We start from the raw sequence: 17,107 nt of genomic DNA, 5'->3' as shown, positions 1-17,107 counted from the left end.
TTTGTGCACTCACGTTCTCTCTCTCTCCCCTTTTCTATCTTTTTATTCTCTCATGCACTCTCTCCTTTTTCTCATGTTTTTTATTAGATTATGATTAGATTCTTTTCTGTCGCTCTCTCTCTCATATATTTTCCGTCCACCATTTTGGCTCCTTAAATCGTCTTGAGCTATTAGCTCCAGACACACCACCTGACATCCCTGTTCAACACGTCGTTCCCTGTCTCCCTCTTTGTAACTACTTTAACCACTCCCTGTGGGAGACTGTTCCACAATTTCTCTGCTCTCTGGAGAAGGGGTCTCTCCTGAATTTCCAAGTGGATTTATTTGGGATTGCTGTTCACTACTACTGGTCCGCTCCCCAAGTGGAAACCTTTCCATCTTCCCTGTTCTGGATTTGCAGTCCTCTGCCAGTTCACCGCTCAGTCTTCCCTCTTGTGGGAAAAGAGCCCCAGCCTCGCCTGTTTTCCATGTGGGTCAAGACCACCTCACGTTTGCCCTTGTCCCTGGAGTCTTTGTTATACCTTTCCCAGTTTTTCATGTTGCTTTTAGGAGCACAAAGATCCCAGCTCTGTATTCTGCAAGACGCTGCACACTCTGTCTCTGAACCTGTTTCAATGCCAAGATGTAACCAGCTGCAGAAAAATGATTTTGCTGTTAATTTGGGTGCATCGAGCTGTCATTTTTCACTGGTGGTTTAGATCTACTTTTCTGTTCAATGTATGTCAGATGCATTCTGCATTGCTGAAATGTAACGCCTCTCCAGTGAACCGTGCCTGCGAGTTATGCTTGGGAGATTTTCAAGTATTTCTGCACTTCTCATTTTAGCTTTTTAAAAAAGATTGGCAGTTTTAAATTTAACCCCCTCACTCAGGCTGAGATTGCCACTTATCAGAGGAAAATCTTTGACAGTTAAACCACATCTAGATACAGACCATCACCTGTTGTACAAACTGCTAACTGTTCTACATACTGCCCTAGGATTCTGTTAGCTGCATACTGCTGTGATCTCTAATGTTTGCGGTTAATTAGGGAAGGTTAATACTCAAACCAGTTATGTTTAGCCTTGCATGAGCTGTGAGAAAATTTGACTGAACAAATCCAGTTTTATCTCAAATTCAAAAAGAGAGACGAAAAGGCAATATCAAATGAATCCTGCCAAGAATTCGAGAAACACAGACCGATGAGAATGTGGAATTTGGTACGACTGGGGCTGCTTGAGGTGATCAGGGTGGATTATTTGGGAAGGAAGCTGGAGAAATGAAGTTATATTGGTTATGGAAGAACAAGGCATAGACTATTTTCCAAATGGGGAAAGGCTTCAGAAATCTGAAGCACAGAGGGACTTGGGGGTGGGGGCGGGGGTCGAGTTCAGCATTCTCTTCAGGTTAACAGGCAGGTTCAGAAGGCAAATGCAATATTAGCATTCATGTCAAGAGCACCAGAATACAAGAGTGGGGATGTACTGCTGAGGCTGTATAAGGCACTGGTTAGACTGCATTTGGAATATTGTGAGCAGTTTTGGGTCCTGTATCTAAGGAAGGATGTGCTTGTGTTGGAGGGTGTCTAGAGGGGGTTTACAAGAATGATCCCAGGGATAAGAGGAGGGGTTGAGGACCCTGGGTCTGTACTTAATGGAGTTTTGGAGGGATGGGGGGGGGGGGGGGGGCGGATATCTAATTGAAACTGACAGAATCCTGAGAGACCTGGAGAGAGTGGACATGCAGAAGGGTTTCCACTGGCTAGGACCTGAGGGGACAGCCTCAGAGTGAAGGGAGGATGTTTTAGAACTGAGATGAGGAGGAATTTCTTGAGCCAGAGTAGGGTGACTGTGTGGAACTCATTGTCACAGAGGGCAATGGTTGCCAAGTCGTTGAGTGTGTTTAAGACAGACAGGTCCTTGTTTAGTAAGGGGTTCAAGGGTAACAGGGAGAAAGCAGGAGAATGGGGTTGAGAAACGTATCAGCCATGATTGAATGGCCTAATTCTACTCTATATCATCTGGCCTTATGGCCAGCAGGATCGATCTGCACGTTGAACAAGGGATTAATTAATGCTACAAGACAAGAAGTGGCTGTTTAACCAGTAAATCCCTATCTGTGCTTTCCTGGACAGGTCTGTAAAAGTGCCATATAAATGCAAGTTTTGTTGTTGTAGGCGTTTGCAGTGAAAGCAATCCTTTTGATCAAACAGTAAGTATTAATTTTGAAGCGCTAATTATCGTGGCAACAGTCCCTTAGAAACACATGATGTCAGCAGAGTTTAGAACCTACCAGAACGCTGCTGTTTTTCCAGGCATTTTGGAACAACGACTTCAGAGTGGGTGGATGACATGGATTAAAACAACCTGAGGTTTTAAAAACCCAGGATTTGGAGATTAGGTTTAATTGTGTTTCCAGATAATGATGAGGGAGTCACAGCTCCATAAATGAAGGAGAGACTATTTCCACAGACTTTAGGGTCACTAAGCAGAGGTAACAGATTGTTAAAGAGCCTTAGCCGAGCTGCTTTTTTAATGCAGCGAGTTGTGGTGATGGTGGTCTGGAATTTGGCGTCTGAGGGGGCAATGGAAACCGGTTTCTTCTCAACGTAGTTAACATGAGAAGGTGCATGTTGCTGACTGAGCCAACCTTTGTTTCCTGTGCATAATTGCCCCTGGAGGAGGTGATGATGAGCTACCTTCCTGAACCGCATCCTGACTTGGAAATATATCGCCGTTCCTTCACTGTCACTGGGTCAGAATCCTGGGATCCCCTCCCTAGGGGCATTGTGGGTCTACCTGCAGTGGTTCAAGAAGGCAGCTCACCCCCACCTTCTCAAGGGCAACTAGGGATGGGGTAATAAACGCTGGCCCAGGCAGTGATACCCACATGCAATAAATGAATACGCAACGTAAATGAATCTGCTTCCACTGCCTCTTTAGACAGCAAATTCCAAATGACAGCAGCACACTGCACTTAACAATAAATAAACTGGATTTGACTATGGACAGTGGGGAAAGTGGGAGTATTTTGGACAGCACCTTCAAGGAACTGTCACAGGCATTCTGGGCCGAATGGCCTCCTGTGTTACATATTTCAGAATGGAGGGCAGCTGACCTGTAACATGGAATATTTATGTAATTCTTTCTTGCATCTATTAGTAAATCCTTTTAATGGAGAAATATCGGAAGCCTCTGAATGATTCACTGTCCTCAGCCCTCGTTCTAGTCAAGGGTAGACTCACTCAGGTAGCTGGTGCGGGTTGTTGCTTATGAGGTCAAGGCGCTTGTGTTTGTACCTTGGATGATGGCAGCTACTGGATATGAGTCAGGACCCAGAGGGACATGATGGATGATCGAACCGGCTCTGTTTCCGCAACAACTAGAAATGTTAATTTGAACCAGTTTGATCTTGGGAGCAAGAGGAGTCCATTCACCCCCTCAGGGGGTGTTCTGGCATTCATTTATGTCCTGATTAAATTACAGGAGAAGGCCATTCAGCCCGTTGTGTCCACACTGTCTCTGAGTGTTTTACTCGTTGCCATTCTCCTGCATTTAACTCAGCGCTGTTCCATTTATAGATAACACTCTGACTGTAATGAATGGGTCACTTGAAGGTGCCAGTGTTCTGTCTTCTCACTCCACTTCTATCCCTCAGTTTGTGATCAAGCAGATTGTGTCATGTTTCTTTCTGCCCTCCATCGCTGGGAAATATTGCTTAAAAAGTTGAGGGTCCCTGTTTTCTCGCCTTTTTTTATTGGTGAGTGAAGAAACCGTGGTTTTGAACCGGTGTTCATCTCTTACAGCTTTCAGTGTTTCTAGCTTTTCCCTCGATTCGATGTTGCTCACTGGTCTTTATAATGTTGCAGTCTTTCTGATGGAGACATACGGCAATGTGCCAGAGTTTGGGGGAACCTGAATTAACTGAGGGATCGGGCAAGTCTCCTTCCAGCAGAGACAGTGAGAAGAAATTAGAATTAGGCCCTTCAGCCCAACAATCCACCCTCTGAAGAGTAACCCACCCAGATCCATTCCCCCTCCCCTATTATCTTATACTTACCCCTGACTAATGCACCTAACCTATACATCCCTGAACACTATGGGCAAATTAGCATGGCTAGTTCACCTAACCTTTGGACTGTGGGAGGAAACTGGAGCACCTGGAGGAACCCACGCAAACACTGGGAGAATGTGCAAACTCCACACAAACAGTTGCCTGAGGCGGGAATTGAACCCGGGTTCCTGGTGCTATGAGGCAGCAGCGCTAACCACTGAGCCATGGTCCCGCCCATAAATGTCTTCTCTTTGTGAGTTGTGAATCTTTGGAATCCTGTATTCCCACAGGGTGTGGATGCTTCATCCTTGAATATATTGAAGGACGAGGTCAACAGGATTTGGTCTCTGAGGGAACCAAGGGTTAAGGGTGTTGTATGAAGTAACAATTCTGAAGGGGTCAGTCCTGCCTTCAACATCAAGCTCCACCCAATCTGATGACATCATAAGGAAATGCCAGTCATTGGGTCCCAAAGGGGTTGGATCTGTGTGTTAGTTCTTCTTAGTCTTTGTTACAATGCCTCCCTCAATAAGGTAAGTTGTTTCAAATTGATTTAACCATAATTTTGTTTAATTCAAAGTCCTCTTCTCTTTACTACTCACTTGTAACTTTCCCCTACCACTTGGCCCTTCAGACTTTGGCAAGGAGAATAGTAGTAGGGAGCCGACCCCAAGTACTGGCCAGTCTTGTTTGGCATCACAGCGTGTACAAAGGATGGTGAGGGTGAATTTGAAGATGATTATATTGAAGGGAGAGCTAGCTCAATTGGCCAAATGGCTCCTGTATTATGGGGAGATTTAATGGAGGTGTTTAATATCTGGATGGGTTTGAATGGAGCAAATAAAAAAAAATGTTGGCACTGAGAGCTAGGTTGGGAGATGAGGGAGTTGGTTTCGATAGTGAGTTGTTGTTGTTGTTGTTGTTATGATCTGGGACCCACTGTCTGAAAGGGCACTGGAAGCAGATTCAATAGTAACTTTTAAACAGGGGAACTGTTGTAATCAAATCGGGACATTTCTGGTTGCAGGGCAGTGCAGGAAGAGTTGGATATGATGGCTCCTGTGAAGGGCAGATGGGGGCTTGCAAGTGTGCCGCTGTTTGTGTGTGTATGTTCATCTTATGGTTTTCAATGAATAAAAAAAATTGCAGCTCTGAAACAAAATAGACTATCGACCTTTTAGAAATGTCTGTGTTACCAACATACGTACAGTTTTCCTGAAGAAGGGCTTATGCCTGAAACGTCGATTCTCCTGCTCCTTGGATGCTGCCTGACCTGCGCCTTTCCAGCAACACATTTTCAGCTTTGATCTCCAGCATCTGCAGTACTCACTTTCTCCTACGTACAGTGTAGGCCAATCAGTACTGTGCACCTCTTCCACCTTTTAACCTGCAAAGTGTGGGCATCACTAGCTGGATCAGCATTCATTGCCCAGTCCCTAGTTGCCCCTTGAAGGTGGAGTTGAGCTGCCTTCTTAGTCCATGTGCTGTAGGTAGACCCACAATATCCTTAGGGAAGGAATTCCAATATTTCAACCCAGTGACACTGAAGAAGCTGCGATATATTTCCAAGTCAGGATGATGAGTGGTTTGGAGGGGAACTTGCAGGGGGTGGTGTTCTCGTTTATCTGTGGCCCTCGTCCTTCTACATGGTAGTGGCTGTGATTTGGAAGGTTCTGAGTGAGGATCTTTGGTGAGTTTCTGCAGAGCATCCTGTAGATAGCCCACACTGCTGCTAGTGAGTGTCAGTGGATGGAATGGGTGTCAAAGGTGATTGAATGCTGTTGTCTGATGGAGTGGAGCCAATCCTATGGGATTTGAGATTGAGTGATAAAGACAACCTGAACCTTTGGCTAACTCCATTCTCTGAGAGCTGTTGTAATGGATGTGCACATAGCAGTCAGGAACTGAAGTAATTTATTCTCCACAAAACAATACCTTCATGAAAATGAAATGAGAAGTCAGAGCTTATGGCCATGTTGACTTGAATTGGAGGAAAAGTGTTGCATTTTAATTACAGTAACAAGGTGCTGCAGATGCTGGAGTCTGAAATGAGAACATGACAAGGAGCAAATGGAGCAGCCGGTATCATGGTAATAATAATCCTGAACCCCAGGCTAAGGTTCTGAGGATTTGGGTTCAAATCTCATCATGGCAGGTGGTGAAATGTAACAATTTACTTCATTAAATTCTGGAACACACAATTAACATATTGTTATAAGGACCCACCTGAGTCATCAACGTCCTGTCTAGGGAAGGGAGTCTGTCATCCTTACCTGGTCAGGCCTACATGTGATTCTGACAGTGCAGTGCCCCCTCAGCGCTGGCCCTCTGACAGCACATCGCTTGCTCACGCTGACCCTTGGACGGGGCGGTGCTCCCCCTGCACTGACCCTCGGACAGCGCAGCACTCCCTCACCACTGACTCTTGGACACTGGTGTTGATTAATGTTTCCTGGTCTGTGGAGTGGAGCTCCCATCTGTGAGCTGTAATTGAGGTAAATAGTGTTGATATATTTAAGGGAAGACTTGTTAAACAGCGACAAAGTCGGGGTTGTAGTGTGAGGGTGCTGCTGGTGTGAAGCCTCTGGAGTGGAATCCTATCTGACCCAAAACATTACCTCTGTCCCTCTCCACTGCTGCCAGACTTGCTGAGTTTCTCTGGCATTCTGTGTGTTTATTTCAGATCTCCAGTGTCCGCTTTCACTTAGATTTTACGTGAGTATGATTGTGCTTTCATGAATGAAAGTGTCTAGTTTTTCTAGGTTAATGTTACTTGTTATCTGCTGCCTTGTGTAAACGTTTAATGTACTTTTAAAAATCATCTGTTTCAGACCCGAAAGATCCCATTGCGATTGAGCGGTTGAACTTGATGAACATGGCAAAACTCAGCATCAAGGGTCTCATTGAATCGGCGTTAAACCTGGGACGGTCACTGGATTCTGACTACGCCCCTCTGCAGCAGTTCTTTGTGGTAATGGAACACTGCCTGAAACATGGCCTTAAAGGTGAGTAACTCCAGTCCACACACAGCTTGCCTTGTCTTTGGGGAGACATTCTCCCTTTCAGCAAGACGTGCCTCAAACCTAAACTCCATTTTATAAACCACACGTGAATGCGTTGATGGAGGAATTTTGTTTGAGAGGCTTGTTTAGTTGGAGTCTTTTATACCTCAAAGAGAACATTTAGCCCATCAGGGTCTGTCTTGCTCTCTGTAGAGCAAATCCTTCACGTTCACTACTTTATCCTCCTGAGCCCCACACATTCACTTCCCGCTAATGTCTTTCAACTCCTCCACGTCTACCTCGTGGGCACCCAGGTCTTGTCATGTAGGGATAAAAATACTCATCCTCTCAGCCCCTTCCATCTCTGCCAGAACCTTAGCTTCCGTTAACAGGGAACTGGTTTGCTTTATCTACACCTGTCCTGATATTTCAAACCTCTCTCCGATTTCCCCCCCAATCCCCTTACTCTCCAGCTGAGGGAGAAGTGGGGGGTGGTTGGGCAGCTCAGTGCAATGGGGGTTTCTAGTCCGGGGGGTGGTGCTTGATCATAACAACTGCGGCTGCTCCTGTCCTTGGGAGGCTGTAGTACCCTCAGCAGGGATGCTGGCTTCTGTTCAGTCCCCATTGCACCCAGCTCCAGCTCCCTTTGACAGCAGGGACCTCCTCCCTACGCCTTCCTTCATCTCACCAGTCAGGAAGGGGAGGAGGGAGAAAGGGCATCAGAATTGTGGTTGAACAGCGAGACCGAGGGGTGCAGGTACATAGTTCTTTGAAAGTGGTGTTGCATGGTGGTGGAAAAGGCATTTGGTATACTTGCCTTCATCTGTCATGGTGGTGGAAAAGGCATTTGGTATACTTGCCTTCATCTGTCAGTGCATTGAGTACAGGAGTTAGGAGGTGATGTTACGGCTGTACAGGGCATTGGCTAGGCCACTTTTGGAATATTGTTTGCAATTCTGGTCTCCCTGCTATAGGAAGGATGTTGTGGAACTTGAAAAGGTTCAGAAAAGATTGACAAGGATGTTGTCAGGGTTGGAGGGTTAGAAGGGGAGACTGAATGTTTTTCCCGGAGCCTCAGAGGCTGATGGGTGACCTTTTGAGGTTTATAAGCTCCTATTCCTGAGTGTGATGGTAGGAAGAACACAGCAGTGAACGCACTACAAGAATGTACAGAAAGACGGCACACACCGACCAGATCCTGGATTACAGCAGCAAGCACCTGAACACACACAAGAGAAGCTGCATAGGGGCCCTGTTCAAGAGGGCTACAACACACTGCAGCACACCCGATCTACAAAGAGAAGAAGAACACCTCTACAGAATCTTCGCAAAACAGATATCCCCACAACCTCATCCGCAGATCCCTAACCAACACCACGGCAAGGTCATGCCATGACCTGACTCACTAGCCATGCTACCTTACATAAGAAACGTCTCACAACTGCTCCAGACCTCTCCGCCCACTGGGATTCGTGACAGCCCATAATCTGACAGCCCCGCTCCGACAACTCAGCAGGACAGAAGACCTGATACCCATAACGTGCAAGGTTGATGTAATTTACAAGATTCCATGCAAAGACTGCACAAAACACTATCTAGGACAAACAGCAGACGACTAGTAATCCGCATCCATGAACACCAACAACTAACCACTAAACGCCACGACCAGCTGTCCCCAGTAGCCCCACACACAGATGACACGGACCACAAATTTGACTGGGACAACACAATGATCATAGGACAAGCCAAACAGAGGATAGCCAGAGAATTTCTAGAAACATGTCACTCATTCACAGACTCTATCAACAAACACATAGACCTAGACCCAACGTACCGGTCTCTACAAGAACAACTACAGCCGGAAGCAGCAGGAACAGAACCAAATAAATTCCAGAAGCTACAGGACAGCAGCGCTTCACGGGGGGCTCCAAAGCACCGAAGATATCCCCTGGACAGGGGACAAAACGTCTGCAAATCAAATTCCCAGCTCGCCGAAAATCACCGCAACCGCAGGAGAGGTTTATAAATCGTGAGGGACATAGATAAGATGAACTGCCAAGGTCATTTTCTTCTATTGGGGGAATCCAAAACCAGTGGGCATAGCTTTAAGGTGAGAGGGGAAAGATATAAAAGGAACCTGAAGAGCATTGTTTTCACACACAGGGTGGTGTGTGCTTTAACCGAGCTGCTGGAGGGAGTGGCACAGGCTGGTATAGTTACCACATTTTAAAAATATTTGGATGTGTACATGGATAGGAAGGGGTTAGAGTCAAACAGGGGATCCAGTGGCCTAGCAGTACGATTGCTGGATTGTTAATCCAGAGACCCAGGGAATGTTCTGGGGACACAGATTCAAATCCTGCCGTGAGATGGTGGAATTTGAATTCAATAAATATCTGGAAAAAGAGTGTAACCATGACCATGGATTCCAGCAATCCATTGTTGATTGTTGGAAAACCCCATCTGATTCACTATTACCCTTCAGGGAAGGAAACTGCCATCCTTACCTGGTCTGGCCTACATGTGACTCCAGATCTACAGCAATATGGCTGATGGGCAATAAATGCTGGCTCAACCAGCGACACCCTCATCCTGTGAATAAATAAAGAAGATTTAAAAAACCACCAGTGAATGTGACTCGTTCACTTCAGGAAACCTGGTCAGCATGGAGATGCTGGGCTGAAGGGTCTGTTTCCGTGCTGGGCCCAGGGGGATCTAGAAGGAATGGGTGTGGATGGATACTGCACAAAACTAGTTTAGGTGTCTCTAATGTGTTTGACGAAATAAACATCAGTTATACAGCATTGTGATTATTAATGAAAGAACCTTTGAATAATTCAACTCCTGTGTGAGCAGGGTAGTTCAGGTCTGTACTGGGTGAGCTGGGATTCTCAATCCTGGGGCTGGGGGATTGATTTCTTTGATGTTAGGAAGATCTGGTGAGTTGTAGAATGGGCAGGTAATCACAGGAGAAGGTTAAAGTTATATCTGTACATTGTCCAACAACTGTGTCGATGAGAGACTGGGGTGTTTTCCCTCAAGGAGAGGAGGCTAAGGGTGAGGGGAGGGAACTGATTATGATTTGGATGTGAATGGAGGAGGTAGAGTTTGTAGTTTGCAGATGACACTAAAATTGGAGATGAAAATTGTCCACCAAAAGTGGACAGTGAAGAAGATTACCTCAGAGTACAATGGGATCTTGATCAGATGGGCCAGTGGGCTGAGGGGTGGCAGATGGAGTTCAATTTGGATAAATGCGAGGTGCTGCATTTTGGAAAGGCAAATCAGAGCAGGACTTATACATTTAACGGTAAGGTCCTGGGGAGTGTTGCTGAACAAGGAGACCTTGGAGCGCAGTTCATAGTTCCATGAAAGTAGAGTTGCATAGATAGAATACTGAAGAAGGCGTTTGGTATGCTTTCCTTTATTGGTTAGGGCATTGAATACAAGAGTTGGGAGGTTACGCTGCAGCTGTACAGGATGTTGGTTAGGTTACACTTTTGGAATATTGCATGCTATCCTGATCTTCCTGTCGGAAAGATGTTGTGAAACTTGAAAGGATTCAGAAAATATTTACAAGGATGTTGCCAGGGTTGGAGGATTTGAGCTATAGGGAGAGGCTGAACAGGCTGGGGCTGTTTTCCCTGGAGCGTCGGAGGTTGAGGGGTGACCTTAGAGGTTTACAAAATTATGAGGGGCATGGTTAGGGTGAATAGACATAGTCCTTTCCCTGAAGTGGGGGAGTCCAGAACTAGAGGGGCATAGGTTTAGGGTGAGAGGGGAAAGATATAAAAGAAACCTAAGGGGCAACGTTTTCATACAGAGGGTGGTGTGTGTATGGAATGAGCTGCCGGAGGAAGTGGTGGAGGCTGGTACAATTGCAACATTTAAGAGGCATCTGGATGAGTATATGAATAGGAAGGGTTTGGAGGGATATGGGCCGGGTGCTGGCAGATGGGACTAGATTGGGTTGGGATATCTTGTCGGCGTGGACGGGTTGGACCGAAGGGTCTGTTTCCATGCTGTACATCTCTGACTCTATGATGGAGGTGAGAGGCGTGAACAGGATTGTTAGGGAGAAACGTTTCCCCTTTAGAGCAGTCAGTAACCAGGGGATGCAGGTTTGGGGTAAGAAAGGGATTTGGGGAAAAGGGTCTTTTTCCTCAGAGGATGGAGGTTATCTGGAACTCACTGCCTAAGAGAATGGTAGATGCAGAATCCGACAAGACATTGAAAAAATATCTGAGTGAGTGCTTAAAATGACAAAGGATATAAGGCTATGGGTCAGGAGCTGGGAAATGGAATGAGATTAGTTGGATGCTTCTTGGCTATAACCAACCTGATGGGCTGAATGGCTTTTTACCATGCTGTAAAAACACTCTAACTTTATGTAATCTGTCCTAAAGTGTTTCACAGGAATAATGACTAAACTGCATTTGACCTTGAGGAAGCTTTTGTAAAGATTCCCAAAAGGGTGGTCACAGAGCGAGGTATTTTTAAAGGAATGTCTTAAGGAAGGAGCGAGAGAGCGAGAGGTGGGAAGGTTTGTAGGAGGGAATTGTAAGAGTGTATTGTTCCAGGAAGATGAGGGCTTATCCCCTGGCGATGGAGCAAGGGAAATTGAGGAAACTTGAGAGGCCAGTGTTTGGGAGGAGGGAGGTGCGAGAGAGAGGGTGCATTGAGGGAGGGCAGAGAGTTCAGATGGTTGTGACCTGAAGATGATTATGGGGATAGAGAGACCCTGGGGGGGATTTGTACCCGTGGGTGAGAACTTTTAAAAATTGATTAAGGTTTCCACCCATTTTGACGCTGGTTGGTTTGTGCTTTAGGCTGGGCGTTGTTTTATCTTAATGTTAAACTCCAATAAAATATCATCAAGCACAGCATGCACCTTCAGTATTGTCAACTGAAAAACTGGAAGCTAAAATAACAAGAGGAAGTGCTTGTGAGCAGGGTTCTCTCTGCACAGACACTGGGGAAGCTGGGATTGTTTGCCTCTGAGCAGAGATGGCTAAGGGGAGGTTTGATCGAGGTATTTATAGAATCATAGTCATACAGCACAGAAACAGACCCTTTGGTTCAACCAGTCCATGCCAAATATAATCGCAAACCAAACTAGTCCTACCTTTCTGCTCCTGATCCATGTCCCTCCAAACCTTTCCTGTTCATGAACTTATCCAAATTTTAAATGTTGTAACTGTCTCCACATCCACCACTTCCTCTGGAAGTTCATTCCACATATGAACCACTCTCTGTATAAAAAAAAAAGTTTGCCTCCCATGTCCCTTTTAAATCTCTCTCCTCCTTATCTTAAAAATGTGCCCCGAGTCTTGAAATCCCCCATCCTTGGGCTACGACACTTATCATTAACAGAGGAAATAAAGGTTTTTGCAATGGCTGGGCTGGCAGGTACCAGAGGGACGCTGAAGATCAGCAAGAAAAGAAGCAGGAGGAAGCACTGACTTTGTTTCCAAAACCATGAGCTGTTGTGGTCTGGGACATGCTGCCCGAAAGACTGAAGAAGCAGTTTCAATAGGAATTTCCAAGAAGAAATCTGACTAATATTTTGGAGGGGTGACATGAGCTGGGGTTGTAGGGAGCGACTGGGGTGCAGGCTAGGATGGACTGGATAGCTCTTTTTGAAGAGGCCAGCACAGCTGCAATAGGCTGAATGGCCTCTCCCTGCTCTGTCTGAACCTATAACAACTCCTCAACATCTGCAATGAATTGGATTGCCTGGAGAAATCCTGTATCACGATTAGAAATGAACTAGGTGCTGGTGCTGGGGTCATTGTTAAACCTACTGTCAAACCCACGGTGCAGAGATTCCTGACCCCTCAATGCTTCAAGCTGTCATACTGTAGACCGAGGTTCACATTGTTGCTTAATGTTCCATCTCACTCCGACCAATCCTTTGATTGTGTTTAGACCCGATTTTCCCGAGAGCCCTTGTGAAGTTGTGATGGTTTTATCTCTGGTTCTGTTAAAGTAGACGACTGTCCATGGCTTTGTCTAAACTTTGTTTCTTTCTCCCCTAAAGTTTTTTTTTTTCTGATTTTTTTTTCCCGCCAGTATTTTAGTGTTGTCCATTCTGTGTTTTTCCACAGTTAAGAAAACATTCCTGGGGCAGAATAAGTCGTTCTGGGGAGCGTTGGAGGTGGTGGAGAAACTGTGCCCGGAAGCCAGTGAAATCACAGTTAGCGTGAAAGACCTGCCTGGTTTGAAGTGAGTATACTGACTGGGGCCGTGACATTCGAGAAGCCAGCTCTTTGATAAGATCCCTGAGAGGCCTTACTGGGACGTTGCTGGGAAAACATTGCTCCCCACAAGGGGCTGGGAAATCAGATGGGTGGGGGCATCTCAAGGTCAGAATAAGGAATGGCCATTTCAGACTGAGATGAGAATCGGTTTTCCCTGTTACGGGTGGTGGAGTTCGGAATTCTTTACCATGTGATCAACAGACACTTGGGTGCTGAGGATTCCAAGGATACAAGAGGAGAATGAAATTGGAATCGGAGTTAGAGGGCGACGGCGTTGCCGAGGTAATTTGACCAGACCTGTAATTGAGAGACCCAGGCTAGTGCTCTGGGGACGTGGGTTCAAATCCCACCACAGCAGCTGATGGACTCTAAAATCCAGGCAGTAAATCTGGGATATGTGGTCAGTCTCCGAAATGGTCGCCATGACAATTGTTTTTGTACGATCCTATCTGGTTCACTAGTGTCCCTTTTAAACTTTGAATCTGCCGTCCTTACCCTGGTCCGGCCTCCAGGTGACTCCAGACCTACTGCAGTGTGGCTGTACCTTACCTGGCTGGGCACGCCACTCAGTTCAAAGGGTAACATGGGATGGCCTTACCGATAGTGCCCACGTGGCCTGAGTGAATAAAGAGAAATAAACTGATCATGCCATGACTTCAGTGAATGGTGAAGCAGGTTTTAGAGGGGATGAATGGCCCAGGCTCCTATATCTTGCCGCCTTTAAAGTAAGGCGTTAAATATTTTGAAAGGATTAGTAGGTAGATTCCTGACTGAGCAGGGGCAGCTGGGAATATGGAATTGAGGCTACAATCAGGATCAGTCATGAATGGGCTAGCAGGCTGAATGGGCTAGCAGGCTACATGGGCTGAATGGCTAACACCTGCACCTCATTTGTATGTTACTGCAGTCGTCGTTGATAAACAGCCCTTAAACAAAGGTTGTACAACAACAATGTGCATTTTCGTAGGCCCTTTAACAAAGTAACTTTTGATGCTTGTAGGACTCCGGTTGGCAGAGGGAGAGCATGGTTACGTCTGGCTCTGATGCAGAAGAAGCTGTCAGATTATATGAAGGCGTTAATTAATCGGAAGGATCTGCTCAGGTCTGTGTTTGCACATCTCTTACTCACGTGAAAGGGTTTGTGATGATCCCAGGTCAATTGAGCCAAGTGACCCCCAATTGTGTTCCTGAAATTTTTGACAGGTTTGGCCTTTTAGTCATCGCTTCACTCCAGTTTGGGCTCAATATTCCTAGTGACCCGGATCAGGAAGCTGCCGGTATCCATGGGAAGGTGTTAGCTAGGGGTGGTGTCTGGGAATAGTGGCTGTTTCCAAGACAGCAGGAGGGTAGGCCTTCTAGTCCCCTTCATGGTGTGGGTACCACTGAAGGGGCAATTTCGAGGGATATCAGCCGGACTGATACCGCAGGGTGAGGGTTGCCATGGCAGCAAGTCCAACATTAGAGATGATGTCAGTGGGCGTCATGTGATGTGCCATCTCCTGGAGGAGATCTCTCCTTTGGATGTTGCAGCTTCTCTTGCTGAGCTGTTTGTGCTGAATTGCTGACCTCCTGAGATGCCTTTTACCCACATTAAGAACGTTTTCCACATGTTTCCAGAATAGGGCTAAGTTTTCCAATGGCTATGATCCCAGCTGATGGTAGTGCTGGACATGTCTGATCCCAGAATAAGATCTGGCTTGACAGATCAGTCTTTGAAATTTAACAAGATGGTCTTTCACTGAAGCACGTAAGCAAATGTGTAGCCAGTGTGTGCTTTTAACAATAAAACAGATTAGTACATGAAATGTTTCGTTTAAAATCAAGATATTAAAATGTGTTAGTTTGAAAGATTCTGAACACTGAATCAAAGTCCCATTTGCTTCCCAACACGATACTTTAAACCTACACATCTGTAACTGCCACCATTCAGTTCTGCTGCTGTGAACTGTAAAGTGTTTTCCTTTTCAATATTCACACAAATGAGAGCTCAGACTTTCTCAGTCTTTTAATAATTCCAACCAAACACTCCTGGTATGGGCATTTTACAATCAATCCTGTATTCCACAAACTCTCTTCTTTCAGGGAGGTCAATTATTTCCTTTTAACTGTGCTAAAAAATCTCCTTTTTATCCTTGGACTGACCAATCTTGTACCTGACTTCAGCCGGGTCTCCTTCCGCTCATGCCGGAGTCTGCTTAACTCCTGGTTTAATGTTCTCTCTCTCTCTCTCTCTCTCTCTCTCTCTCTCTCTCTCTCTCTCTCTCTTCTCTCTCTCTCTCTCTCTCTCTCTCTCTCTCTCTCTCACACGCTGTTTTTCTTTTTCATGCACTCTATCTTTTGCTCTCGCTCTGATCATAAACCCTCACAGTGTAAGCAGCCTTCCATTAACTCTGCAGAAGGCACACACCGGTTCTGGAGTGACTGACCTAGATACCATTTAAGCCCTTTGACAGAGGTAGACCAACACCCATATGCCACTGGTTTACAGTTTTTCATTTCAGTGACTTTGTCAGCGGCAAAACATTCACTTCCTGTGTTACTTATTGTCGTAGGTCTAAAAGAAAAAATGACGTTAATATGTGCAAATTCTGTACCTTTTATCCCAATATTAAATGATGGAATTGGCTTTGTGTTACTGTCAGGTTTTGGAACTAGTGATCAAAATGTCAGGGGAAGGTCATTCACAGAGCGGTGAGTTTCCTTCACTCTGAGACGTGTGAATCTTTGAGAATCCACGGTCGCTCTGGAGTGGAGCATTCCAGTTAATGTTTGAAATGACTACGTTTCCTGGCCAGGCAGGGATGTAGAATTCAACCACGGGATAGAATGGCAGGGTAGGTTTGAGAATGGGCTTGTGCTTCAATCCTTATGACCATCTGCTCTTCACCAGTGAGTTTTACGAAACCAACGCTCTGATGATGGAAGAGGAAGGAGCAGTGATCGCTGGGCTCCTGGTTGGGCTGAATGTCATTGATGTCAATCTTTGTATGAAGGGTGAAGACCTCGATACACAGGTAGGAGCATGGAGTTATCCTCAACTCACTGTCTGACACTTTCAAACATCTGCAAAGTGGCAACAGCTGAATAGCAAGTGAGGGGATGGCCTATGATCGGATTAACTGAAGCAGAGAGATGATTACTAAATATTAAAAATAAAGTGTTGCTGGAGATCGGGCCTATAATCAGATCTTGGGTCATCCCTTCATTTGCTATTCAGCTGTTGACACTTCACTCACACTGTCTGACTCTGCAGAAACCTATTATTCAGCTGTCAGCTCTCCACTCACACCCTACGTATGATCTTTTGATCTGTCAGCTTACAAATTCTGTGCTTCCCTTCACGTCACCTGATGAAGGGGCAGCGCTGTGAAAGCTTGTGATTCCAGATAAACCTGTTGGACCATAATCCGGTGTTGTGTGACTTCTGAGCTTGTCCATCCTAGTCCAACACCAGCACCTCCTCATCATTATTGTGTCTGGATTAGTGTTGCTGGAAAAGCACAACCGGTCAGGCAGCATCCGAGGAGCAGGAAAATCGACGTTTCGGGCAAAAGCCGTTCATTGTATGGGGTCACTGAACACACAATCTGTAGGTGCTCACTGCATATTGATAAAAATATGTGCTGACAACTCTTAAGCTTATTGTGTGTCTTTTTTAGATATGTAACGCATATGTGAATTGCAAATGTCTATCAGTATAAATAAAAAAGTATTTACATACACCATCACCATGTCATTTGGTCCATTAGGAGAAAGTGAGGACTGCAGATCCTGGAGATCAGAGTCGAAAAGTGTGGTGCTGGAAAAGCACAGC

The 17,107-nt window shown here is 45.7% G+C and overlaps 1 protein-coding gene across 8 annotated transcripts in view; it reads left to right on the top strand.

Annotated features, from left to right (window-relative positions):
- rufy3 (RUN and FYVE domain containing 3) overlaps nucleotides 1–17,107 on the top strand; it is a 68,514-nt gene that overhangs the window by 17,739 nt on the left and 33,668 nt on the right. For all 8 annotated transcript variants that reach the window (XM_043674476.1, XM_043674475.1, XM_043674477.1 and 5 more), the window contains 4 exons: nucleotides 6,863–7,036; nucleotides 13,141–13,258; nucleotides 14,294–14,395; nucleotides 16,184–16,307. In XM_043674476.1, coding sequence (XP_043530411.1) covers nucleotides 6,863–7,036; nucleotides 13,141–13,258; nucleotides 14,294–14,395; nucleotides 16,184–16,307 — 518 coding nt within the window. The remainder of the gene's footprint in view (nucleotides 1–6,862; nucleotides 7,037–13,140; nucleotides 13,259–14,293; nucleotides 14,396–16,183; nucleotides 16,308–17,107) is intronic.

The sequence above is a fragment of the Chiloscyllium plagiosum genome, chromosome 32 (assembly GCF_004010195.1).
Source record: "Chiloscyllium plagiosum isolate BGI_BamShark_2017 chromosome 32, ASM401019v2, whole genome shotgun sequence".
Lineage (NCBI taxonomy): Eukaryota > Metazoa > Chordata > Chondrichthyes > Orectolobiformes > Hemiscylliidae > Chiloscyllium > Chiloscyllium plagiosum.
This window is presented reverse-complemented; position numbering and strand designations above follow the sequence as displayed.